The sequence below is a fragment of the Melozone crissalis genome, unplaced genomic scaffold (genome assembly GCF_028551555.1).
Source record: "Melozone crissalis strain CALT ecotype California unplaced genomic scaffold, PUWL_Pcris_2 ptg000129l_1, whole genome shotgun sequence".
In the NCBI taxonomy this organism is placed as follows: Eukaryota; Metazoa; Chordata; class Aves; order Passeriformes; family Passerellidae; genus Melozone; species Melozone crissalis.
In genome coordinates this window covers 367,332-392,219 of record NW_026535903.1, presented here as the reverse complement: position 1 = coordinate 392,219, position 24,888 = coordinate 367,332, and the positions used below count along the sequence as shown (strand labels likewise).

At 55.2% G+C, this 24,888-nt stretch overlaps 1 protein-coding gene across 1 annotated transcript; it reads right to left on the bottom strand.

Moving 5' to 3' along the window:
- Nucleotides 1–199: 199 nt before the first annotated feature.
- Nucleotides 200–24,529, bottom strand: NPLOC4 (NPL4 homolog, ubiquitin recognition factor). Its single transcript, XM_054293159.1, has 17 exons — nt 24,447–24,529; nt 23,432–23,512; nt 20,625–20,737; nt 19,834–20,013; nt 17,984–18,032; nt 16,961–17,055; nt 16,050–16,173; nt 15,360–15,539; nt 14,436–14,522; nt 12,883–12,954; nt 11,897–12,023; nt 9,641–9,801; nt 3,523–3,594; nt 2,397–2,492; nt 1,648–1,764; nt 768–870; nt 200–453 (listed from the first exon to the last, which is right to left on the bottom strand). The coding sequence occupies exons 1-17, from the start codon at nt 24,459–24,461 to the stop codon at nt 296–298; spliced, it is 1,830 nt and encodes a 609-aa protein (XP_054149134.1). The 5' UTR covers nt 24,462–24,529; the 3' UTR covers nt 200–295.
- Between the last annotated feature and the right edge of the window lie 359 nt (nt 24,530–24,888).

Sequence of the window (24,888 nt, the reverse complement as noted above, 5' to 3'; positions counted from 1 at the left end):
AGCCTCCCTCTCCCCTCGGGTAGGAAGCGGGCACGGGCAGCTCCCTAAGCCCCCCAGCTCCCCCAGGGCAGGCTGGCAGCAGCTGAGGGCGGTGGGGGGCCAGCCCAGGCACGGGCTGAGGAAAGCGTTGGTTCTCCGGGCTGGGAGCCCCCAGAAGGGAGCCAGGAGTAACCGGGGGGCCAGAGCCACCCGTGCCTGGAGCCACCCGTGCCGGGCTCCACAGCCCGGGCTGGAAGCTGCAGGGAGGAGAGGGAAGGGACAGGCGCCGCCCCGGCTGGCTCCGGGCAGAGCGGGGCTAGGAGCGGGGCAGGCTGCACATCTCGCAGTGGTCCGTGCCTGGCTGGTTCATGAAGGTGCAGTGCTGGCAGGGCCACATGGCCGCGGCCACGGCGTGCGACGAGCCGCCCATGGCGCCGTACTCCTGCAGTCCCGGCAGAGGGACGCCCACCGTGCCTGCGGGAGAGAGCCCGGGGCGGGGCTGGCATCATCCTGCTGCACACCCCACCCTGCACCCCCTCACCAGCCCTGCCCCGGCCCTGCAACTGCTGCAGGCCAGCTTGTGTGGGGCTTGCAGCAACCTGGAAGAGGAACTTCAAGATCCCTTCCAACCCAAACTATTCCAGGATCCCGTGACCAAGGAACAGCCTCTTCCCCACAAGCCTCCTGTAGTGTAGCAGCTTGGGAGCAGCTCCCAAGCCAGCTCAGCCAAGGCACAAGGGACCCCCCTCCCTGAGGGACACCCAGCCCCAGGGACCCTCCCCTCTTACTGCAGAGCTGCTCGATGGTCGCCCACTGCTCTGATTTTTTCCAGGTCTGTGCAAGCTCCTCATTTTTGGTCCTCACAGCTTCCAGCAACAAGCTGATGCTGTCCTGGAAGTCACAGGTGGGAAATGAGCACTCCAGTGCAAGGCAGGACCCTGAATGTGAGCTGTTCCCCCTTTCCCAGCATCCCTAGGGTGCCTCAGTTTACCCTTCTGCTCCCCAGCATTCAGACAGATCCCAACACCCCCAAAGCTCCTTTCCTCTGCCCCCAGGAGTTATTCCCTACCCCTGGGGCCAGTCCCACCTCCAGAGGAGCAATCCCTCCACGCTGGAGCACTCCAGCCCCCATCCCTGCTCCCATCCCGATCTCCAGCTGCCCACGGCGCTCCCGGCTGCCTCGCACATGCGCGGCCTCTGCAAACACGGCCCAGCTGCATCTCCCCGGGAAGCTCCGGGGCAGCTGCCAGGCCCCGGTGCCCGGCCAAGGGCAGCAGAGCTGCACAGCCAGGACCTCGCTGGCCTTGAGCTCCGGGGGCTCTGATCTCCTCATTGTTCCCACCGAATTCCTGACTCTGAGATAATTTTTAAAACATTTCCAGCTCTGGGAGCTGCAGCCAAGTTGGCTCTGGGATCATGCGGACAACAACCCCCCTCAGTGCTCCCAGCAGCTCAGGGGCTTTGTGTTTAGAGTTTAAAAAAGGTTTTAAAACTCTTTAAGCTTTCTCCCAACAGCTTGGTCGGGAAGAGACAGCACAAAGCCCTGCCCAGGGCCATGGGATGGCAGGAATGGTCACCTCCACCCTCCTGAGGGACCCCTGGAGGGGCTGAGGGCCTGGAATGGGGGGGATGGTGTGGGGACAGGACCCTCCCAGCCCCGTTACGTACCCGCAGAGGCATGACCTCGTTTGTGACCAGGAAGAGGAGCAGATGGAAATCAGAAATGATGTCTAGGAAAATGGAGGAAGTATTTTGGGACAGGTATGTGGCCAAACTGTGGAAGTCCTGGGGAGAGGAACAATAATGAAGAGAAGTCAATTCCTATTTGGATCCACTAACAGATATTCCTGTTCCTCTGACTATTGTCTGCAATGTGCAGGGACATTCCCAAAATCAGATCCCCATCCGGCTGACTGAAAAATGATCTCTGGGCCCACAGGAGCTCCTCCTGACCAACCCCAGCACCCACAGAGCTGATCTCAGATCCAAGAGGTGCTGAGGGGGAGCCAGGCAACTCCAGCCTTGCTCCTACAGAAAAGAGGGAGAAGAGGACATCTCATCCCATCCTCTGCCTTGACCTCTTGCAGGAACAGCTTTCTGTGCTTAAGGATTCCATTCAGGAAGAGAAGGGAGCAGGAATAGAGCCCAGCCTCAGCAGGTTTGTGCTGTCACCACGGGGCTGGAGCCCCCTGGCCCCTGTGGAGCTGCCTGGCAGGCACAGGGAGCCCTGATCCCATCGTGGATGTGGCAGGAGCATTGGCATGCAGACACTGCTCCGTGCAGGAAGGACCAGGAAGGCTGAGCCAGGAAGGGGTGACTCGAGGGCACAGCTGTCCCTCTGCAGATGTCAGTGAGCACGAGGGAGGCAGAGCCCAGCCCCAGGGAACCCAGGAATCCCATCAGCAATCTCCCCTCACCTGAGTTTCTCCCAGCACATCGCGGTTCTCGATGGGGAATGGGTTTTGAGAAATAGAAAAAGTGTAGACTGGATCCTTGGGGAAAGTTGTAGTAATCTAAAAAAAAAAAAAAAAGGAAAAAATCTAAGGAAGGATAATCAGAGAGCAGTGGGATATGGGAAGCAAGTCCAGATAGCTGAGAACAGCCATGGCTATGATCCCAGCTCAGCCAAACAGTGAGGCATCCTGCAGGGATCTGATGGCTTTTAATTTAATTTAAAGTGATATTCCATCACCACACCCCTTGGCTCCCTTTCTAAGGAAGCTGGAGGGACATGATGGGTATGGTCCTGACAGATGCCATGGAGAGCACCCCTCTCTGCACAGGTCACTGGGATACAGCAATGCTGGCACAGCTGTGCCCTGTGCCAGGCAGCTGCTGCTGGAGGGAGGTTCTGGGGGGATCCTAATCCACATTCCACCCCTCTGTTTTCATCCCATGACACCCCAGGTATCCCAGGAACAGGTGCCTTCACTCCTGCAGGAATTCCCTGTGCTGCCTGTGCCAGGGGCAGCTGGACCTGAGAGGCTGCTCCAGGTGCATCTAATGGTTGTTGGCACCACCTCCAACTCCAGCAGTATCATCTGGCATCCCAATTATTTGATTTCCTGCCTTCCACACTGTAACTTTGTTTCCCAGCCCCGGGGCTGAGCTGTGCCGTGCCTGGCAGCAGCTCTGCTCTGGCCAAGCCGTGCCAGAGTGAATTCCCTCCTCCAAGAAAAGGCATTTCTGGACAACCTGCTGAGTCACTCAAAGGAGATGGATCCCTAATTGCTGCTCTGGAGTTTCCTTATTAGGCAGTGCCCGGGACACGGGTCCATAGGGCTGCTGCTTCCCGGCCATGTGGCTCTGGGCCAGCTCAGAGCCCTGATAAGGCACCAGGCAGTGTTTTCCTGGAAAACAAATGTGTTCCTGGCACCACACCGACCCCACGGAGCAGGGCAGCCACCTCCCTGCTGGCAATGCCTGGCAGCAGCAGGCAGAGGAGGATAATCTGTGTCAGGAATCCCCTCCAGTGGGAATTGCAGAGTTTGCTCCCCTGTGAGCATCTCCAGCGGGAAGCAAACACGTGCAGGGAATACTCACGTCTATGATGAGGTACTCGACCGGGAGCGGGCGAGCCAGCTGGGTGATCTCGTTCCCAAACTTGTCTATGTCCTGAAAGAAACAGAGTTGGGTTATTGCTGAGCATGGAAGTGGTGTGAAGCCCAAGGGATCCTGCCCTGGAGATGCTCATGCAGAATCCTGAACCTGGATGGGTGGTGCAGGGCTGCCCAGTTCTCTGCTGCTCCCTGGGGCTGGAGATCTCTGTAATTCCAGCATCTCTGGAATCAGGATCTCTGTTTCCTTGTGAGCCAAGAGACTGTGGAGTCACAAACCACCTTGGGCTTGTCTCCCACTAGAGAGAGGCTTGGAATCACCCATGGAGTGTAAAGGTGGGATTCTTGGGGTTGTTGGACTCCACGATCCCTCTGCATCCCTTCCAACTGCAGGCATCCCATGATTCCATGATTTTAAATGCCATTTAGGCAGCAGCTCCATCTCAAAGAGAGGGACAGGTCACCTCTGCCTCCTCAGCCCAGGCAAACCTGCCTTTCTGCAAACCCAGGCGTGCCTCAACCAACTCTTCATCTGGGAATTGGGAATCCAGGCACTTCCTCGCACCCAGACCCTTGGAACCAGCACATCCCATGGCGTAAACTTGTTTTGCTTTGCCAGACGAAGGGAACATAAAGTTTAATTAGGCAGACAAACGGCCGGCATATGTTCATTAATCATAACCTGACAATTAGACGTGATTGATGTCAAACACGCCGGGTTCAAACGCCGCTTCGGAAATAAATCCCGGAGAACTGACACTTTTCATTAAAGATTCCGTACGAGGGGGTTGTGTTTTCTCCCTAAATCATCACTTAACGTGGCATAAATCATTCACGGAGCCCCACATAAATCACACGCCCATAACTCCCAGGCAGGGACGTTGTACTGGACAATCCATGGGCTCTCGGTGGCGGGAGCTGGATCTGGAGCTGTCACCCCCCAAAGGTGACAAAGCCCCGCTCTTCCCGTGCGGGATGGGAGCAGCATTCCATGGGCTGGGCCAGGGAGCACCGTGCAGGGCCCTGCTGCCCACGGCCGGCTCCGGGACTGCCTCCCCTCTCTCCCAGCCGTGTTTTCTCCCGGAGAACACCACTCCCCCGCTCTCCCTGGTGTTTACGCAGCACAGCTATGCGGAGCAGCAGCCAGCACCACCCCTCTCCCAGCCAGACCTCGCCCCAGCAGGCTCCAGCACGCTGCTCCCCTCCAGGCACAGCCCCCCTTCCCTTCCCGACCCCCTCCCCAGCACCCCCTGTCCCCAGGAACTGTTCCCTCTGTAAAAAATCTCCCTTCCAGTCTTTGAAGCGCCTTTGAAAGGCAATCCTGATAAGGATCTTTGCTCCTCGCACATGACAGGTTGTGGCCTCAGATCTCTCTGGCTCCGACAGGAGCAGGAGGAGCTGTGGAGCCTTTTTTTGGGAGATCACAGGACCCCAGAGCCAACCTGCTTCTAGATCTCAGTGATACCACAAGAGACAGGAATCAGATCCAATCAGCTTCCCAAACACAATCCTGCTCCTGCATGAAGGGACCTGCAACAACTCACGCATAATTAGCCCATCTGGAATTTATTTTCCAATCTAATTAAGTTCTAATATGCAGAAACATTTTTCCAGCACCTGTTGGCTTTAATCTCCCCCTCTGGGGATTTCCATGTTAAATGCCTGCTTTTTCATGGCATGTTCCTGAGGCCTCCAAGACATCCACAGACTGGAACTTTGCTCCCCTCAAGTCCCCTAATCCTGACAGGACAGTCCCCTCAAACCTCAACATTCCTCTCCCATCACCAGGATTATTTAATTATATTTTAAAGGCCTTAATGAACATCAAGTTGGCATTGTTGGGAGAAAGATCTTTCTCCTGAGCTTGGCATCATCAGGACCCTCCCAGCATCCTGTTATTGCTGCAGCCTGAGGCCCCCAAAGCCCAGTGGCAGCAGCTCCAAAGGGAGGCCAGGAAGGGGTTAATGGAGTGAGGAGCATTTGGCTTCAGGATGAAAATCCAGCAGCAGGGCCTGGAGGGTCTGGACAATGCATCACCCCAGTGGAGATTGCATCAAGGCTGGGATTAGAGCCCTTCAAGCCACTGTTGGAGCTGCACAGGGATGAGGGAGAACAGGAAAAGGGTGGGAACACAGACACCTCGGCAGGATGGAAAAACTTCTGAGTGGCCTCAGGATTACCCACAGAGGGTGAGGGGAGCTGCCAGCCAGGAGGGAGGCTCGGGATCCACGTCCCAGGACAGCTGTGAGCATCCCCCTGTCACCACCCCACGCTGCTGTCACCGTCCCACGCTGCTGTCACCGTCCCGTGCCGTGAGCATCCCGCATCCCACGCCGTCATTCCCGACGTGCTCCCTCTGCTGAAGGCACGGCAGAGCTCGGCAGCCATCTGTCCTTCCATGTGTGAGTGAATCCCAGCTTTGCTCTTCCCCCTGCTGACTCGCAGGCGCCTTCCCGGGCACTCCTGCCCCTCGCACGGGCTGAGGTGCAGAAACAAAGTGACTCCTCCAAGAGCAAGTGACAGGTCAGGGAGAGTTAAACCCTTCCCAGGAGACTCCTGCTGAGCTAATCCAGCATCCCCCTCCCTGCAGCAGCTGCTGGGACATTTGAGGCTAAGGCGGCTCATGAGCTGGTGGGAGGGCAGCCAGGGAAGTCCTTCCCTGTCAGTGAACACTCCCCGAGCCTGGCTCTCCCTGGGAAGAGGATTTCCAATGCCATGGAGGGACAGCCTGCCTCAGAGCTCCTGCTGGGCTCTCATAAGAGCAGGGCCCTGGCTCGCGTTGTCCCAGGGAGGGATGGGACACGTGTCACTGGTGCCAGGCCAGGGCTCAGACATGGCTCAGCCACAGCAGAGCTCAGAGCACGTGTAGGACTCGAGGGCAAAGGGCTCTTGCACAACGCTTGTAAAGGGCCTTTGTCTTACACCACCCCAAAGAAACTCTGGGGGAATGTTAAACCATCCCGAAGAAACTCTGCAGGCACATCAAACCACCCTAAAGGAACTCTGGGGGGACGTTAAGGCAGCTGGAAAATGCAATTCACTGTGAGGATGGCGATGACATCGTGTTTGCGCTGAGCTGTCACAAATACCTGTGATAAGAGACAAAGCCAGCCAGCCCCCAAATCCAATTATCCAGGAGTTTTAAAGCTCTGTAAAACATCAGGAATCTCTTCCCACAGCTGATGAAGCTAATGGTGGAGCGGTTCAGCACTGCAGAGCTCCAGGAGGTGACAGCTGGGCTGGGGTGCAGCAGCCCAGGGAGGGATCCCCCAGCTGCTCCCTGAGCACTCCCTCAGCGCTGAATATCAACCCAAGGTACATTCTCAATGAAATCCAAATCAACCCAGCTGTTTCCTAAAACCAGATGGACAGAGGAGGCTGCTCAAGGACAGAAAACAGGATGGAAAATCGTGTGGAATATTCAGCTGGGCTCACCCTCATCCACCTCAGAAAGTGGGTGAAGTGGCCATTGCAGCAGCATCATCTTCACTCACAGTCCTTATCCCAATCTGAGTCCCTGTCTGTACATGCTGGACTCCTTCCTGAGCTCTGTGTGCTGAGCTGGCCAAGCAGCACGTGCTGGTTATGCCCCGTTCCAGCTGGAACCAGTGCTGGGCCCTGATGCTTCCCAGACACCCCTGGAAGCCAGCAGGGATCCATTTCTCCCTTATTCCTCCTGGCTAATCTCAACTGGGGAGGCACCTCAGAGCAAAGGAACCTGTTCTCACAGTCCCCAAACCCCTCGAGTTCCCCACTGGGGCAGAGCTCTCCCCTCCTGAGCCAGGACAGCAACAGCTGCAGGTCCAAAGCCAATTCCATGGGGGTGGCTCCTCGGAGCAGCAGGCCAGGGGCCAACATAAAGGGAATGGTAAAGAAATACAGGAACTACCCAGCTGCAGGCTCAGGAAAACCACAGGACAATGCCAGTGCCATCAGCTTTCCCATTTCCATGGAAGAAAAGCAGCCCCTTTTCCCATTCACAATCTGGAGGCGAATCCACCGCACTGCCCTCGGACAGATCTGAGTTCCACGGGTCCTGCCTCACATCTGGCTGTTCTATAAATACATCCCCACTCCACAAACATCAGCCTCCTGGTCCTCATCCAGTTAGAATTCATTTGTAGAGATCCTTTCATCCTAAAGGGCTTTTCAGATGAATACTTGGATATTGTATGGGAATGCACATGGACTTTTCTCTGCACAGTCCCAAAGGAAACAACAACTACTCCAAAGTGCAGCTTTCTCCCAAAAACTGGCTGGGGGGGGGCAGCACAGAGGGGAACCCCACATCACAGACTGGGGACAAAGGGAGAGCAAGGTACTGGGCCCCAAAGATTCATCCTGTGCCACCAGATTCCTGCTCCTCCAGGAGCTCACTGGGGCTCGGACACGGCTGCTGTCACCATCCCAGGATGAGGTAGTGTCTCTGACCTCAAGCCTTGCACATTTAATGGGACCCCAAAGGTTTCCCAAGCCAGGAGTGACTAAGCTTTCCACAGATTTAAGAACATTCAAAAATAATTGAGGGATCCTCGAGCCAAATCTGTTGGAGGCTGAGGGAGAATCCCACCCGGCGGGGCCATCCTCGAGCGCTCTGGAAAGGGCAATCAGGGAGAGAAGCTCTGAAACACGAAATCAGCTGCAGCCCGACCCAGTGAATCAGTGGATGATGGAAATTTCCATGGAAGGCTGGAGCCATCCGTTCCCATTTTGTTTATCTCCCTGCTTCAGATTAGAGATGGGAGTGAAGCCCTGGTGGGAACACCCACTGGCTTCCTGCTGCTCCCAGCACCCCGGGTGGGCCACATGTGGGCCCCAGACCTGCAGGACCTCCTGCGAGGCTGCCCCAGCGTGGCACGGCCTGGGCTGCTCCACGGTGGGATGGGGGCATGCCAGAGATGATCTCACCCTCCTCACGTTCAGGGCCAGCCTTTGCACACTCAGCTCTGCTTATCAGCCCCTAGGAGGAAGCTGCCTGCTCCGGAGAGAGCAGGATTCCACCTGCTCTCCCTCTCCAGCGCTGGATTCAGCCCAGAGGCGTTCCCTGTTTCCAGGTGGGGTCAAGGCCAGCCAGCAGTCTGGCATATGGAGGTTCAGGAGGAAGCCAGCACTTCCCAGTCCCAGGTTCAGGGCATGCAGAACACCCTGATCAGCTCCATTCCCACTCCTAGAGCACAATCCCCTCATTCCACTCCTCCCAAACAAAGGCAGCGTTCCTTGTCCTGTGCTCTTTAAAGGACAGCTTTACCACAGGCAGCAGGAGCAGACAGGACAGGAAGGAGATAACACACGGGGTGATGGATGGCTAATTAGCCAGCCAGCAGTGCCATTAATTAACTCCTCTGTCCCTGCTCATGGGGCACCAGGAGCCCAGGGCTGGCAGCGCTATCGGCACCCGCAGGGAGCCTGGTCCAGAGCTCCCAACTCGGCCATGCAGGCACAGGAGGGGCTGAAGGGCTCCAGAACAACTGGCAAGGGAATAATGACATTCCATCCATCACCAACAACCCCCAAGTGCAGCAGGCAGGGACAGCAGTGACACCTCATGTCCTTCCAAGACCTCTCCTGCAGAGCTGCCTCCAGCTCTGGGCTCCTCAGCACTGGAAGGACATGGAGCTGCTGGAGTCCAGAGGAGGGGGTATTCACCTGGAGATATTTACTTGGAGAAGTCTCCAGGGAGACCTGAGAGTCCCTTCCAGTGCCTAAAGGGGCTCCAAGAAATCTGGAGAGGGACTTCGGACAAGGGGTGCAGTGACAGGACAGGGGCAATGGCTTCCCACTGCCAGAGGGCAGGGTTGGATGAAATTCTTCCCCGTGAGGGGGATGAGGCCCGGGCAGATTACCCAGAGAAGCTGGGGCTGCCCCAGCCCTATAAGAGTCCAAGGCCAGGATGGATGGAGCTTGAATCAACCTGGGATAGTGGAAGGTGGCAGGGGATGGAATGGGATGAGCTTTAAGGCCCCTCCCAACCCAAACCATTCCACCACTCTATGACATTAAGTATTGTGCATCCAGAGCGGGTCCAAATCGTCCCTGCTGCTCCTCAGGACCAGTGCTTGGACCCAGGGGCACAGCCCAGAGCTGGGCAGCCCCTCAGCCCTCACCTTGTAGAAGACATCAGGCACGTACTGCTCGCTGCTGGACTCCTTGGCGTAGCCCAGCTCGGGCGCGTCCCGGCACGGCAGCAGGCACTCGTCCCGCACCAGGGCCATGCACTGGTTGGACACCTGGTACCCCTCAAAGTGCACCTGGTTGTCGGGACCACCTGCAGGAGGAGAGCATGGTTAAAGACCCCAGGGTCACCGAGGTTGATCTGTGACTGATCCCCACGTTGTCACCCAGGCCAACATCTCTGGGCACCTCCGGGGGTGGGGGCTCCATCTCACAATCCTTCCCGTGAATAAATTCCTCCTGGAAATCCTGCACAGGGTGATTTCCCTGGTGTAACTCTGGAAGAGCAGCTCTAAGGTTGGACTCGGTGGTTTTGGAGCTCTTTTCCAACCTTAACAATTCCAAGAGTCCATGATTACACACAAAGCTAACAGTGATGAATACTGAGATGAAGCTGCTGCTGCGGCTGCATGGCAAGAATTTTAAGCAAGAATTCCCTCTAAACTGCACATGTTTATAGCCACACACATTTCCACAATTATCCCAAGAGCACAGAGCCCAGGGAACAGCAGGAATGCTGTGCCAGGAGCTCCAAGGAGGAGGAGCTGCCCTTTTGGGGGCTCTGACAGCATCACCCTCCACTACCCTGCAGGTTTCTCCTCCTTTTCCAAACCAAACTCAGGCACGCAGCTCCTGTGGCCCTGTTTCACTCCCAAGGATCCCTGAGCTGCAGATCACTTGGCCATGCCAGGCCTGAACAGTGTTTTCTCAGCCTGTACTGGATAGTTTGGTGGAAATCTGACATGGAAAGTGGGAATTAGGAGCCTGGCTGATGGAAGGATCACATGTTTGGCACTTTCATTTGGATAATGTAAGCAACATCAGGTCATGTGTCACTGGAATACAACTGGAAAGAGAGGAGGGAGGCAGATGGTAGGAAAACGTTACTATTTCCAAAGCCAGGAATTCAGGAGGGAATAGGAATTAATCCATGTGGAGGATTTAAAGGCAAAGTTGAGGCAAACTATCCAAATACATTTCTGCAGCACAAAAAGAGGGACTCGAGTGTTTAAATAGAACCTGCTGGGCTGATTGAACAGAGGAGAATGAAATTAGCTGGAACAGCAAAGAGGAAATATTCCTTTTCTACCCTTTGATCTGTAACCTCAATCACTCACTGCTCCAGAACAAACACTCCTAGAAATTAAACAGAGACCAGGACAGGGGAAGGCCTGAATGCAGTGTGTTTGCTCAATAAAACACCTTGTTTAATAAAAAAAAATAAAATAAATAAATAAATGTATAAAAGAGAGATACAGATCTATATTTAATGAGAGATGGATGTGTTTAGCAGTCTGGAACGTACAGGCACGGGCCTGTTAACTAAAAAAAGAGCTTTTTTCACAGAAAAAAAGGCCCTGGGAACCCTTACAAAGCCAGGCTCAGGGCAGGCAGTGTCCCATCCCACTTTCACTTTTCACTCTGGATGTTATTTGGAAGTCATGAGGGTTTTTTCATTGTGTTAAACAGAGCCAGAACCAGCGATTCCGCTGCAGGGAAGGTTTAAATGAAGACATGTGTCATCCCATGGAGAAGAACAGAGTGAACTGGGAACACTCCAGCCCTCCCAGCACATGCCAGTGTCCCCCCTCCCAGCCCAGCCCATCTACAGTGCCTCTGGAGACTCCCTGAAAATGGCTAAAACCAGGGGCTTTAACCATAAGCACTTTGCAGGAGCTTCTGTTTTACTCAGCCAAAAAAAAAAAAGTTTCCAAACAGTTTTTTTCCCCCCCCCCCGACAGATTTTTTTTTCCCTGTCAGGTTTCCCTGACAGCAACATGAGGGAGGTAAAGCTCCCTCCTGAAGGAGGAACTAATCCATAACTCTGGAGTGTTGTGGTTCTGCACTGCTGCTTCCAGGCAACAGAATTTGGAGCTCAAGGATTTGAAATAAAAAGTGAGCAACAGTTGTTGCCCTGGCTGCAGGCAGAGAGTGATTTCTGGGTCACAGAGGTGGGGCTGAGCCTCAAGTAAGTCTCTTTAAACAGTTGTAGAGTAAAAACCAGGCAAATAAATAATGAGTGAGTATTGCAGAGAGGATAAAACAAAGAATGAGGAAGTATTTTCGTTGATAGAGCAAACCCCTTGTTAAATAGGACAGATGGGGAGCAGGACGTGTGATTTTTGGCATGTTCTTCTACTACCAAGAGGTAATTCAGGTGAAGCCTGAGGGCTGAGGCCAGTTTGTACCTGTAGCCACAACTGTGACAAACTTGGATCCAAAGTGCCCATCGGGAGAGAGGCGACAGATGTTGGGCTGCTGGTTCTGGAAGTTGCCAGCTGTGATGCACTCCTCTGCACTCAGGAAATACGTGTCCTGAGGGGAGAGCACGGACTCCAATCAGCCAAAGGACAAGGTGACGTAGCCCAGACCCATTCCCTGAGCTGCAGCCAAGGAAAACGACCAACACCCCAGGAAAACACGCTTTCGTGGAAAGCTGCTGAGGAGCCCGGCACAAGAATGTGACCTGTCAGCTCCCCAGCTCTGGGCTGCCTCAGGACTGCCCCAGCCGAGTCCCACCCACCTCTACACACCTTTTTTTTTTTTTTGAAAAATCAAGTTTCACTCTCCAAATATGGATATCACTGGCTTTACAAGGACAGGAAGCCGTGGAGGTCGAAGTTTGAGCCACGTATGTGTCACAAAGCCCAGCCCATGGGAACATCCTCTGAGTCACTCTCTGCCTCACTGGGTTTGTCCCTCATCCCACTCCACTCCTTGGAGTTTTCTTAGCCCTAAAAAGGGCAGGGATAGATGAGATTTCAGGGAGAAATTGTTCCCTGTGAGCAGGGTGAGGCCCTGGCACAGGGTGCCCAGAGCAGCTGGGGCTGCCCCTGGATCCCTGGAAATCCCAGGTTGGACAGGGCTTGGAGCACCTGGGACAGTGAAGTTATCCCTGCCCATGGTGGCACGCTATGGGCTTTAAGGTCTCTTCCCACCTGAACTATTCCACAATTTCACAAGCCCCATTTCCTCAAAGCAGGGATGTGAAGGGCTCCAGCAGCTCTGCCTGCTTCCTAAACTGCTCAATCCCTAACACTTCCAAGGGTTCCAGCTCCTTTTCCTTCAGAAGTGCCTGGAAAACCCCATCTCCCAGGAACTCCAGTGCCACCTGCAGCCCTGGCTCAGGAGCTGGAATTCATTGGGAATCTGCTGGGTCACACCTGGATCTCACCTTGTTCCTGCTGTATCGAACGGTGCCTTTCCGTGTGTCTTCCGAGACCAGGTCAGTAAATATCCAGCCAACCTGCAATGGGGGACGGAGAACGTTGCTTTGAGGAAAAAAAGGACAAAAAAAAAGAAGGAAAGAGGAAACCAGAAGAGCTCAGACATTTTCTGCTCACAGGACACGATGTTCTTGGCTCCCCTCGGCCCTGTGCACACTGCTGCAGGGAATGGCTCTCCCAGCTGTGCCTTGCTCCTTGGAATCCCATTTCCAGGAGCAGCAGCATGCCAGCTGGCCAGCCAGGGCACCTGCAGCATTAGGTTTCACTGTGGAATATTTTTTCATGGAAAGATCTGGAGGCTGCAAGAGGCCTCTGTGGCACCACCCTCTCCCACCCCCAGCATTTCCTGTGGAGAATTTGGAGTGGGATCCAGCACCTGGGGGTGACAGAGCAGCTCAGGTGGCCCCAGCCTGACCCTCTCACACAGTCCCAGTTTGAACCCTGCATGTACTGGTTAAGAGAAAGCTCATACTGGAGTGTGACCCATTCCAAACTGGAGTCAGCACTGATCCCAGCAAGCACATTCCTGCTTTTTGTGGTACAAACACACCTTGGAGTGAATCCTCTCACACACGTGTGATGTGTGTCAAACACCTTGGCATCAACCTTTCCACAGAGCTGTGACAGGGACACACACCCTGGCATGATCCCTCTCCACCCAGGTGCCAACCCCAGCTCCCACAGCATTAACCCTTCCAAGGCAGAACTGATCCCAACTCCCACAGAGCCCAGGCAGACCAAAACCTGCGGCCAGCACTTGGTGACATGTTAAGTCCCATGGATTAAAAATATCTGATGGGAGAACATGGAAATAAATAACACTCTGAGAAGTTTTGCTCCAGCCTCTGGCGAGGGGTGGGATCTTATCAGAGAGAACAAAGCCCTCCCCAGATGTTTACAGTCTGCACTGAGCCTTCTGCCAGGCGGGTTTTCTCCAGCAAGTCAAGTCTTGTTTGTGTACATCCCATTCCTGGCATTCCCACCATACCAACGCTGCTCCCAAAGCGGAAAACAGCAGGGTAGGTTCAGGGCTGTCAGGAAATCAGGGAACCCTGCTGGGATCACTGCAGCCTGGAACTGAGGGGAACCTGCACCCCTAACCCCACACAGCACTGACTCCCTGCAGCACCAAGGAGGGGAACACAAGCCAAGGGCAGCCCCAGCTCCTGGAAATGGAGCACAAAGGCAACTCCAGCTCCATCTGGGCCAAATTAGCATTTGCCAGGGAGATGATCCCTGGAATGGCTCCTGTTGGAGGGGAAAGAAAGGGAAGATGGAGTTTGTGCTGCTTTGCCCCTGCTACTGCAGCCACACAGCCCTGTAAGGGGCGTGTGCTCAGGAAAACCCTCTGGATTTGGGTTTTGGGCCTAAATATGTACAGCTGCTGACACTTTAGCAAGATTCAGGTAGCCTAGAGGGTGTTGGACAAGTCCACGGAGATGGAGAGAGTTGCTGACCACTTCCCTACCACACACAGACACGAGACCCAACATATCCTGACCTTTCTGAGGCCGAGCTTTGCTGCAATCTCATCCACAACCTCGGCTTTGGGATCCTCCAGGATCTCCAGGCTGTTCTGGGTGCCAATCTGCAGCAAAGAGACACTGGTTAGTGACACAGAACTGGGCAAAAACCAGGGTAGCCACTGTGGGCAGTGAGGCAGGGGCTGGAAACAGAGGTCTGGGCTTCCCTTCAGGCATCACCACAGACTGGTGTCACCCCAGAGACCTCCATGTGCCACTCTGCTCTCAAGCCACACTCCCAAGGAGCCATTTGTTCCTTTTCCACTGACAATCTGTTGGATTTTACTTGGCAGCCGTGCAGAAACCATGAGGAGGAAGGAAATACGTGAGGAGCACCCGGCTGAGGAGTGGTGCCGTGCCCCACCTAGTGGGGATTCCAGCTGCTCCAGCCAAACCCAGGCTCAGCCTCTCCATTATTTCGTCTCCAAATCATTTAGATTTCATTCTATCTAATTAAGCTGCTTCAATTTTCGCAGAGAGCTGGTAAGGAACTGAAGCAAGGGATGCCACTGTTTTTTTCCTAACACAGAATCTGCTGGAAAAGCAGGAATCAAGGAAAGATTAAAAGTGAAATCTGCAGTTACAGTTACCCTGGATTTAAATTATTAAAGGGTGAAAAACAACAAAAAGCAAAATGAGGGTTTAAAATTCTTTCTCTAGCTGCAATGGATGGTGATGTTAAGGACACAAATCATGTCCTCTTTTCCTTGGGGAGCTGCAGCTGGAAACACCAAACTTAAAAGGTGTTTGTGTGTTCCCTGATCCTGAGCCGGCACTGAGGGCTCTGGCTCTCACCTTTTCTCAGGACAGTTTTCCTTGTGGGCCTGCAGCTGGGAATACTGTGTGAGGTTTTCCAAACTAAAAAGGTGTGTTCCCCAGTTGTGAATGGCCCTGGCTCTCACCTGGGGGGGTTCATAGATGGCTGCCACCTCCGCCCGGATGCCCAGCGGGATGTCTTTGTGCTCCGTGTACCGGCCGTACAGATATCCCAGATGTTGGTTCCCTGTCTTCCTCCAGAAGTCTAGGAAGCGATCTGCAATTGTGTGGTTCTCAAACATGATGTTGTCAACATGCCTGTATTTCTGTTTGACAAAGTTCAAGTGTCAGGCCGTCCTCCGCTGGCTCCGGTCCCTTCCCAGGACAGACACCCCCCTCCGGAGCTGGGTCCTGCACAGCAGGGCTGGGGGAGAGGCTGGGGGCTCCCTCCCTCCTCCCTCTGCTCAGCTCCCACCCCTCTGCACTGCTCCCGGCTCAGGCTGGGCTCTGGGATGTGCTCAGCACCCCCAGCACCTTGGGGGCTTCACTGGGACCTTCACCCCAAGAGGGTGAAGGAAAAAGGACTCTGAAATTTAAGAGGAAACAGCAGAACCTGAGTGGCCTTTTGGATGATCCCATGAGGAAAACCAGTGGGATTATCAGCAGGATTCATCAGCAGTGCTGCTAGTTCAGTCCTCACGCTGGGAGGAAATTCTGACCCAGGACATTTTGGCAAGGCCTGAAGACCTGGACGGGACTGCCCTGACACCTGGAGGCTTTGTGCTCCTGGCTGGCGTTTTTGGAAGTCCCCATGCAGGTGCCCAAGCTCCTCTCACCTGTCTGTTGAGGGTGATGGCACTGGGCTGGCACTTGGTGCAGATCCCCTCGGGCCAGGGAGGGTGTCCCTCACACCCGGACTTGATCTTACAGCTGATGTTCTCCAGGGCTACAAACTTCCCTCTGCAGAGGAGGGAGGAGAAAGGGGGAAGAGAAACAGGGAACAGAAAGAAAGAACAGTGGGAGAAGGATGAGAAGGGGGAGAAGAGAAGGAAGAGGGGGAAGAGAAACATGGAACAGAAAGAATGGTGGGAGAAGAAGAGGGAGAAGGATGAGAAGGGGGAGAAGGAAGGGAGAAGGAAGAGGGGGAAGAAAAGGAAGAGGGGGAAGTAAAGGCTGCTGTTAGCACAGTAAATGCTTTTGGAGCAATCATTTATGGAGGGAAATGGGAAGTGAGAGATTGTAGCACAGCAAATCCTCCTTTCATGTGCACAAGGCTTCCTGGAAAGGGAAGTTCCCTTCAAATGGAAGTCTTGTGGACCTGAGCTGCATCTCCCAAAGAGATTTTAAAAGTCTCAAAGGTATTGAGGAATAGCAGGGAGAAGATTCCACCCACCCCTGTGTAACTTTTGCCCACCAAGTCTGAGAAACAGGCTTGGACCTTGGTGTAATTAGGGAACTTCTTTCTTTCCATGTGGCCTTCCCTCCCATCAGGAGTGTTTCCTGGAAGGAATCATATTGCCCCAGGAAAAGAAAAAAATAGAAATAAAATGGGGACATAAAATAAAAAGAGAGACTTAATTTTTCCCTCCTGCCTTTTCCTTTTAACCTCAACTTTTTAATGTGCTTTTTTCTCCTTTGTTTGCCATTCAATCCTCGTGTAAAACACTGAAACCTGTCTGTACTTTCATTTGTGTTAAAAAAACCCAAAGCTCCAACCAGATTCCCTTAAACCCAGAGATTTCCTTACTTGTCTGCCCCTCCGGTCAGCTTCCTGATGTAGGCATGGAATGACATGTGCTTCACAGGAGGCTCCAGATGGTTCAAATAATCCTCATCGAAGGGCTGCCAAAAACACGGCACAGAGCGGGGCCAGGTCACACACCTGTCTGATAACACCCTGATCCCTCAGCAAATGCATGTTCCACACTCAACCCCGCCAATGTGGAAGCAATCAAGGAAATTCAGGCTCATTTGCAAGGCAGCTACTACTGGGATGCAAACAGTGGAGCTTTACAACGGGGAGTTTTATGGTGGCCTGCTGCTCCGGGAACAGATTGGCCCCACAAATCAGAATCTCAACGGCAAAAGGTTTTTTCCTTTCAATATCTAACAACAAACAACGGGCCCAGCTGTTCCAACACGGCCAGAGCACTTCCAGCAGAGGGGAAGAGCCATCCTGGAGCAGCAGGATCCCCTCTGGGGGGTGGCTGCTGCTTTGTGCCATAAATTACACAGCCCTGCACGTCTGGAGGTGTCACCAAAGCTGCTTCAGCCTGGACAACCAGGAATGGTTTGGGTTGGGAGGGGCTTTAAAGCCCATCCCATTCCACCCCCTGCCATGGCAGGAACACTTCCACTGTCCCAGGGTGCTCCAAGCCCTGCCCAACCTGGCCTTGGGCACTGCCAGGGATCCAGGGGCAGCCACAGCTGCTCTGGGCACCTGTGCCAGGTGGTTAAACTGGGAAGTGCTGGGATCCAGGAGAGAGGGGACAAAACAAGAAAATCCAGGGAAAAGTGAGAACTGAGGGAGAAAGGAGCTTTTTGGAAGCACTTTCTGGTAAACTCATTACTGCAGAAAACCAGCTTTAACCAGGATCAACCCAGGGCCACAGAGCTTTAGTGATCCCAAAGCAGCAGCTGTGGCAGTGGTGAGGATTCAGGGCAGGATTCCAGCCTGGAGCTGCCACCTCTTGGCAGGCACCATTCCAGGAAAAGTGTTCCTACTGGGAGGAACTGGGGTGAGCCTGTGGCACCTTCCTGGGGCTCTTACCTCCAGTGGGACACAGTGCACACATTTGCCCAAGGGGCCGTGGCGACACCTGGGCAGAGAGAGAAAACTGGGGTTAAATCTCATTTCACCTGGAAACTGAAGGAGGAATAAATAAATCTTATTTAATCATGGAAAAATCAGCCTGTAAAAGTTTCTCTGGAGTAAGTTTGGTGTGCAAGATCTACACGAGCTCTGAGCAATTCTTCACTTCCCACAAGGTAGGGTGATTTTAACAAAAAGCCACCCAAAATGTTCATCCTTTATCAGGCAGGGCAGGAACAACCAGGGAAGTGTGTTTATCAGGGAGATAAAGCCCTGCTGGGTAGGGTTACAGAGGGGAAAACATCTCCTTTTGTGGGGATTGCTTTAAAAAAACCCTAAACCAACACCAGGTCAGTGCTGGTTCCCAAAGGAAGGGCCCAGGAGAGGAGCAGTGAGGTTGGGCTGTAGAAACAATAAATGGGATCTGGTTGCAGGAGGTTTTTAAAGGATGTTTTGTGGCAGATAATGTACAGAAAGGAAAGTTAAATGCTGCTAAAGCACTCAGCATCCTTCACTGGAGATTGATCCACACTCCCCAAGGCAGGAACCAGCCCAGACAACTCCTTTTATCCTCAGCACCCTCCCCTGGGCCCTGGCTCCCTGCTAGAACAACTCCATCAACTCCTCTGGAAATGTGGGCGAGTTCAAGGCAACATTTCTGCCACAGAGTGGTGGGGCTGCCTTTATTGCTCCAGTGATGTGACATCCCATCATTTACGGTCAGCTGGGAAGGGCAGGGAGGATTCTCCACAAATTCCTCATTGCTGCAGCACTGAGGATGAACCACGCGGAGCACAACCCCAAGGGAAGGGCAAACCCTTCTGTTTTAGCAGGAATTTCTGCCTTTAAAATCTTCCCTCCAATCTTCAGGAGTCTTATTCCAGAGGGTTCCAGCCCCAAGGCCACAAGCAGTGCAGACATCAGGCCAGGACCCAACTGGTCCTTAACACTGAGCAATTAAAAGCCCCCTCCCAGCAGAGGATGTGTTAGCAGCACCAGAGCAGGTTTTGGGTGGGTTTAACTTGTTGTTGTGTTATTTTTACACAAAGAGAAGCTGCTTTGTTTCCCTAAGCCTCTTGCAAGGAGGAGCTTTGGCAAGTTGGACTTTGGTGCATTTTTGTGAGCAAAAGGGACTTCCTGGTTTCATGGAGAGGTCAGGCAGACATGTGATGAAGGGAAGCCAGAGCAGGCAGAGACCCAAGTGCCACTTCCAAACCTCTGCCACTGGATACTTCCACTCCTTCCCTTCACTTCCATGTTCTCCTTTATGAGGAGTGGCTGAGTCTGAAGGCACAGAGTGCTCCTGCTTGGGACAGCAAATTCTGGAATGCTTTGGGCTGGAGGGACCTTAAAGCTCATCCCATTCCTCTATCCCAGGGTGTTCCCAGCCCCATCCAGCCCGGCCTGGGGCACTGCCAGGGATCAAGGGGCAGCCACAGCTGTTCTGGGCACCCTGTGCCAGGGCCTGCCCACCCTCACAGGAAGAATTCCTTCCCAATACCTCATCTAACTCTGCCCAGGAAGAATCCAGAATGTTCATTCTAATCTGGAGAACTCCAGAGCTTTAGCAGCACAAAATCCAAGAGCCACGAGCACCAGGGTCTCCTCCATCTGAACAATGAGTGAGTCCTTCCTGCCAAAACTTGGGATTTGGGCATCTGCTTCCTCCCTGGGCTCACCAGGGGCTGTTTTCCCTTGAGAATGTCCCCAGGGCACTCAGGATGGAGCCAAGGGCAGCTCCCCCAGGAACTTCCAGGCTCTGCTGAGCCCCAGCTCCACGGGCAGCACCAGGAGCCACCCCCACTTACAGCTGCTGGTCTCGGTTCCGGTAAATCTTCCCATCCTGCTTGATCAGGTACTGGTCAATCTCATCTTCCACCACCTGGGGGGCCCCCCCAGGCCGGGAATTCTGGGAGACAGAGGTGTCCATGGTCTCTGAGGAGGAGCCAGCTGGGCTGGAGGGATACAGGAACAGCATATCCCCGTGCCTGCAGGGTGGAAACAGCACAGGGCTATGGGAGCTGTGGGAGACAACAGCCACGAGGTGCTTCCCAGCAGGCAATCCATGGAAGGGCATGGAATGTGGCACAAATTCCACCAGGTGGCAACTGGAATGTGGCACAACTTGTAACCAGGCCAGCACAGGTGGCACTTGGAAGCTGCTCTGTGAGCCACCTCTTCCTGCTTTAATTTGCAAGAAATGCAAATCCTTCCAGCAGGAGACAAAGCTGAGGGGGAAATAGGGAGGAGGGAGTGGGGATGAAGGAGTAAAAACAAGGATGTGGGAGAGAAAGCTGGGAAAAGAGAGGGAAGGAAAGCAGGCATGAAAGGGTGAAAACAGGGATACAGGAGGGTAACAGGGGGATAAGGCAGGGAAAGATGGGGATGAGAGAGGCAGAGTGGGGATGGTCACACTCCAAGGAGTGACCCAAGGAACAGCCACCACCTGTCCCATGTCACCGTGACCCCCATTCCAGCACGGCCCCCAAGCCCTCCCCTCAATCCCAGGAGTGACACTGGGAGCTGGGCACTGCTGGGATGTGATTTCTCCCATTCTGGAGGCTCCAAGCAGAGCCCCCCACCCCTGGTGAGGACTCACTTGATCTTGAGCAGGTTGAGGGATTTGTTCTGCGCTGCCGTGATCTCGCCGGTGCGGTTGCGGTTGGTGTACACAGAAAATCCATTATTCCTGAAGCCAAACTCCTTGGCCACCTGCAACAGAGGCAACAGGGACAGGGTGTGAGGTGTGAGCCTGCTGAAAGGGGCTCAGAGCCACAGGTGACCCCAGAGAGCTCCTCCTGCAGAAACTCAGCTCAATTCCCCCCCAATCCTGAGCTCGGAATAACAAAGATGGAAACACCTGGAAAAAACGAGCAGTGGATTAAAGCAGGAGCTGAAACAACTCCACCAGAACTGTCCCTGCCTCACACCACACAAAGGCAGAGCTCCAGCCACAGCCAGGCAAGCACTGCAGGACTGCAGGGGGAAACTTCTCCACTAGCCCAGTTTCCTTGCCCCAGCACACACCACCAAGTCATCCCCACCAAGTCATTCCCATCCTCCTGCCCTCAGAACTCCACAATTCACACCTCCACCTCTGCCCTCAGCTCCATTCCCCCCTCCCAGCTGCTCCACACAACCTCTTCCTGCTGTTCTGGCTGCTTTTCCCCCTTTTCTGCTCTCTCCCATGGAATTCACCCCACACCAGCCAGCCCTTGGTCCCCAGGCAGGTTCTCCCAGCTCAGATTCAGTCTGGTTCACTTGGAATCACTCCAGCACCTCTTCCCTGCCAAAATAATTTGCACATTTGGCCCCTTGAGAACTTCATCAGTTTAAGAGTGGTGTTTAAAGTTTGTCTGTTTGCCAGGTTTTGCCCTAAATTCTGAAGTGAAAGGCCTTTATTTTTATTAATAAAAACAATCCCCATGGCTTGGGTCGGAGTCAGGGATGGGGTCCTGCCCACAGTTCAAATCTGATGAGCCACAAAGAGCTGTCACATGAGCACAGCCATGAAAAGCAGTTTTTTTCCTGTCAGCTCAGCTGTGATTTGCAGCACTGAGTGATCCCTTTGAATGGGACCCTTTCACAGGGATCAGCTCCTGCTCCTCAGGCCACAGAATTCCATTTTTGGGGGCAGACAAATCCCACAGCACATTAACAGCAGGTTTGAGCTGACTCCTGATCCTGAGCACACCCAGAGTGACTTTTTTGGGTGCTTTTCCCCAGGATGTGCCCCAGGAGACAGGGAAGATTCCCCAGCCCTTTATTCCTTGAGCACTCCTGGAGCAGATCCAGGCTCATTCCTGGAATGGAAGCAGCAATCTGACACCTCTCTCATTACAGCTGCCCCCCTAAACACCAAACCCAGCCCCTGGCTGAACATTCCAGCATTAAAACCCACAGCACAGGTAGGAGAGACCTGGATTTAGATAAAACACAGACCTCAGGTGGGAAATTTTGCCACTTTCCTGTTCCTGCAGCAGGAAATAAACCCAAACACATCCCTGTTGCAGCTCAGAGCCTGCCCCAGATGAACAGGCAATCCCAGGTGCTTTTGTCCTGGCAGGAAGTGTTTTCCACCCTGAGTAACCCGAGCTCTGGAAAGCAGCAGCTCCTTCTGCACAGGCTCCAGAGCTGCTGGAAGCTCCTCTTGCTCGGCTGGGGCTGCAGGGAGTGTCCCTGAAAAGCGGCAGGATTGTCCTGGCCAGGTGGGAACGCTGTCAGGGAACGCTGTCAGGGAACGCTGTCCTGTCTGGGGCACAGCTCAGCCCAAGCTGTGACTCACGAAGGGAAGGTTCCCACTGCTGCCATTCCCTTCCCTTCCCTTCAGGAACACACTCAGGGAGCAAAGAACCCCCAGGCTGAGGCTCCAGAGGAGGGGAGCAAAGGGAGAACTTCCTGAAGAACAAAAGCAGCTGCATCACAGCAGGGCCAGCCCCATCTCCGGAGCGTGCTCCTCTCCCCAGGAGCTCCTGGGATCTCACTCCATGCTTACCCTGCTCTCCCCAGGGGCTCCTGGGATCTCACTCCATGCTTACCCTGCTCTCCCCAGGGGCTCCTGGGATCTCACTCCATCCTTACCCTGCCCTTCCCAGGGCTCCTGGGATCTCACTCCATCCTTACCCTGCTCTCCCCAGGGGCTCCTGGGATCTCACTCCATCCTTACCCTGCTCTCCCCAGGGGCTCCTGGGATCTCACTCCATCCTTACCCTGCTCTCCCCAGGGGCTCCTGGGATCTCACTCCATCCTTACCCTGCCCTTCCCAGGGCTCCTGGGATCTCACTCCATCCTTACCCTGCCCTTCCCAGGGCTCCTGGGATCTCACTCCATCCTTATCCTGCTCTCCCCAGGAGCTCCTGGGATCTCACTCCATCCTTACCCTGCCATCCCCAGAAGCTCCTGGGATCTCACTCCATCCTTACCCTGCCCTTCCCAGGGCTCCTGGGATCTCACTCCATCCTTACCCTGCCATCCCCAGGAGCTCCTGGGATCTCACTCCATCCCTGCCCTGCTCCCTCCAAACCCACCCTGGAGAACCAGGAGCACACACAGCACACCCAAACAACAGCCCAAACTCAAATCCAGCAGCCTGGAACACGCCTGGAGCTGCAGGTTTGGCCATCCCACAGCTCCCCTTCTGCTTCCCAGCTGCCACTTCTTTGGGAGAACCCCTTCCCAGGAAAGTTCCCACCCCAGGAAGCCCCAGTGGAGAAGCTGAAGGAGTTTTTTTCTTTAAATTTCTATTTTCCCTCTGGAACAACACAAGCTGCACCAATCCAGGTGTGGTTTTCCACACGGAATGCTGCTCCTCACTGCTGTCACAGGGGTTAAACACAGATCTCCCACAGGACAGAGCCAGGGGAGCCCTGCCCCACTCCTTGGGAAGGCTCTGGGCACCCTGGGTACCTTTTTGAGGAACGTCCCCACCGTTTCTCTCTTGGTGGCCGTGATTCTCTTCACTCCCTCCGGCGACTGCACACGGATAATCTGGGAATGAGGGAGCAGAGGGTCAGGGAGGGGGACAGACCCAGCCTGAGCCCCCAGACTGATGCTCCCCGCTCCTCCCTCCTCCCCCCTCTTCCACAGGCCTGGAATCACACAGGGGAGCAGTTCTAGGGCAGCACTGGGTGATGTCTGCGAGCAGGGGGGGAATCATTCCAACGCTCCTGGCACCAGCCGGCTGCAAGGAAAACATCTCTGGCCACAGCTCTGACCTCAGAGGGGAATGAGACCTTCAGGAGGCCGCGCCAGACCTTCCAAGGGGAGTTACTCACACAGGCACCGGCCCAACTGGTGTTACCGGGCACTGCACTGGTGCGCCCGAGCCCCGGGAATGGGGAGGGGGGAGAGACTCCGGCGGCCCCCGGGAAACCGGAGCTCCTGGCGGGGGGAACGGGGAGGGGAACCCTCGGGGACAGGGACAAATGTGAACCTCGGTGTCCCCGGAGCGCTCAGGGGCAGCGCTGGGACTCGAGCGGGTCTGACGGGGACGCTCAACCGCGGCTGTGTGACACGGGGACACGACACCGGGACACGGGGACACGGGCACGGCGTGAGCGGGGAGGGGACACAGACACGGGGCAGGCACGGGAGGGGGCACGGCGAGCTGCCCGTGTCCCGCCGTCACCCCGCAGGAGCCCTTCCCACTCTCCCGGCTTCCCTCCGGGGCACAGCCCGCCGGGAGGCGCCGGGAGCCGTTCACCGGAGCGAGCAGCCCCGAGCCCCCGCCCCGAGCCCAGCGGCACCGCGGGCTCACGGCCCCGACCCCCGCCGGGAAATCCACGGGGGATCCGCCCGCGCCGCCGCTCGGGGGCTGCCCGGCCCGGACACCACCGGCCCCGCCGCCGGCCCCCGTCCCGGTGCCCCGTCCCGGCCCCACAGGAATCTGCTGCCTCATCGCCCCTCCCCCGGCCGCACTCACAATCGTCTCGGCCATGGCGCTGCCCGCGGGCCCGGGGCTCGCCGCGGCGCACAGACACGGCCCGGTGCGGCCCGTCCCGCTGCGCTGGTCCCGGCCCTGCCCGGCCCGGCCCGGCCCTGCCCGGCTCCTCCCGGCCCGGCCCGGCCCGCCGCCTCCCGGGACCGGCCCGCCCTCGCGCCTGCCCCCCCCCCGGCCCCGCGCCCCGCGCCCGCGTTCCGCCGCACCAAGGTTCCTATCCCGGCGTCACCACCAGCCGTCCCCCCGTGCTGCCTCGGTGTTACAGACATAATGGTCCCCCATGCTGCCTCGGTGCTACAGATATAAGTGTCCCCTCCCGCCGCAGTGCTCGCTTTTTAGTTCCGCACGCAAGCAGCGCCCCCGGTGGCCTCGGAGGGGCCCCCGGTGTTGGAGGGAGGGATGGGGCACAGCTGTGGGGCAGGGG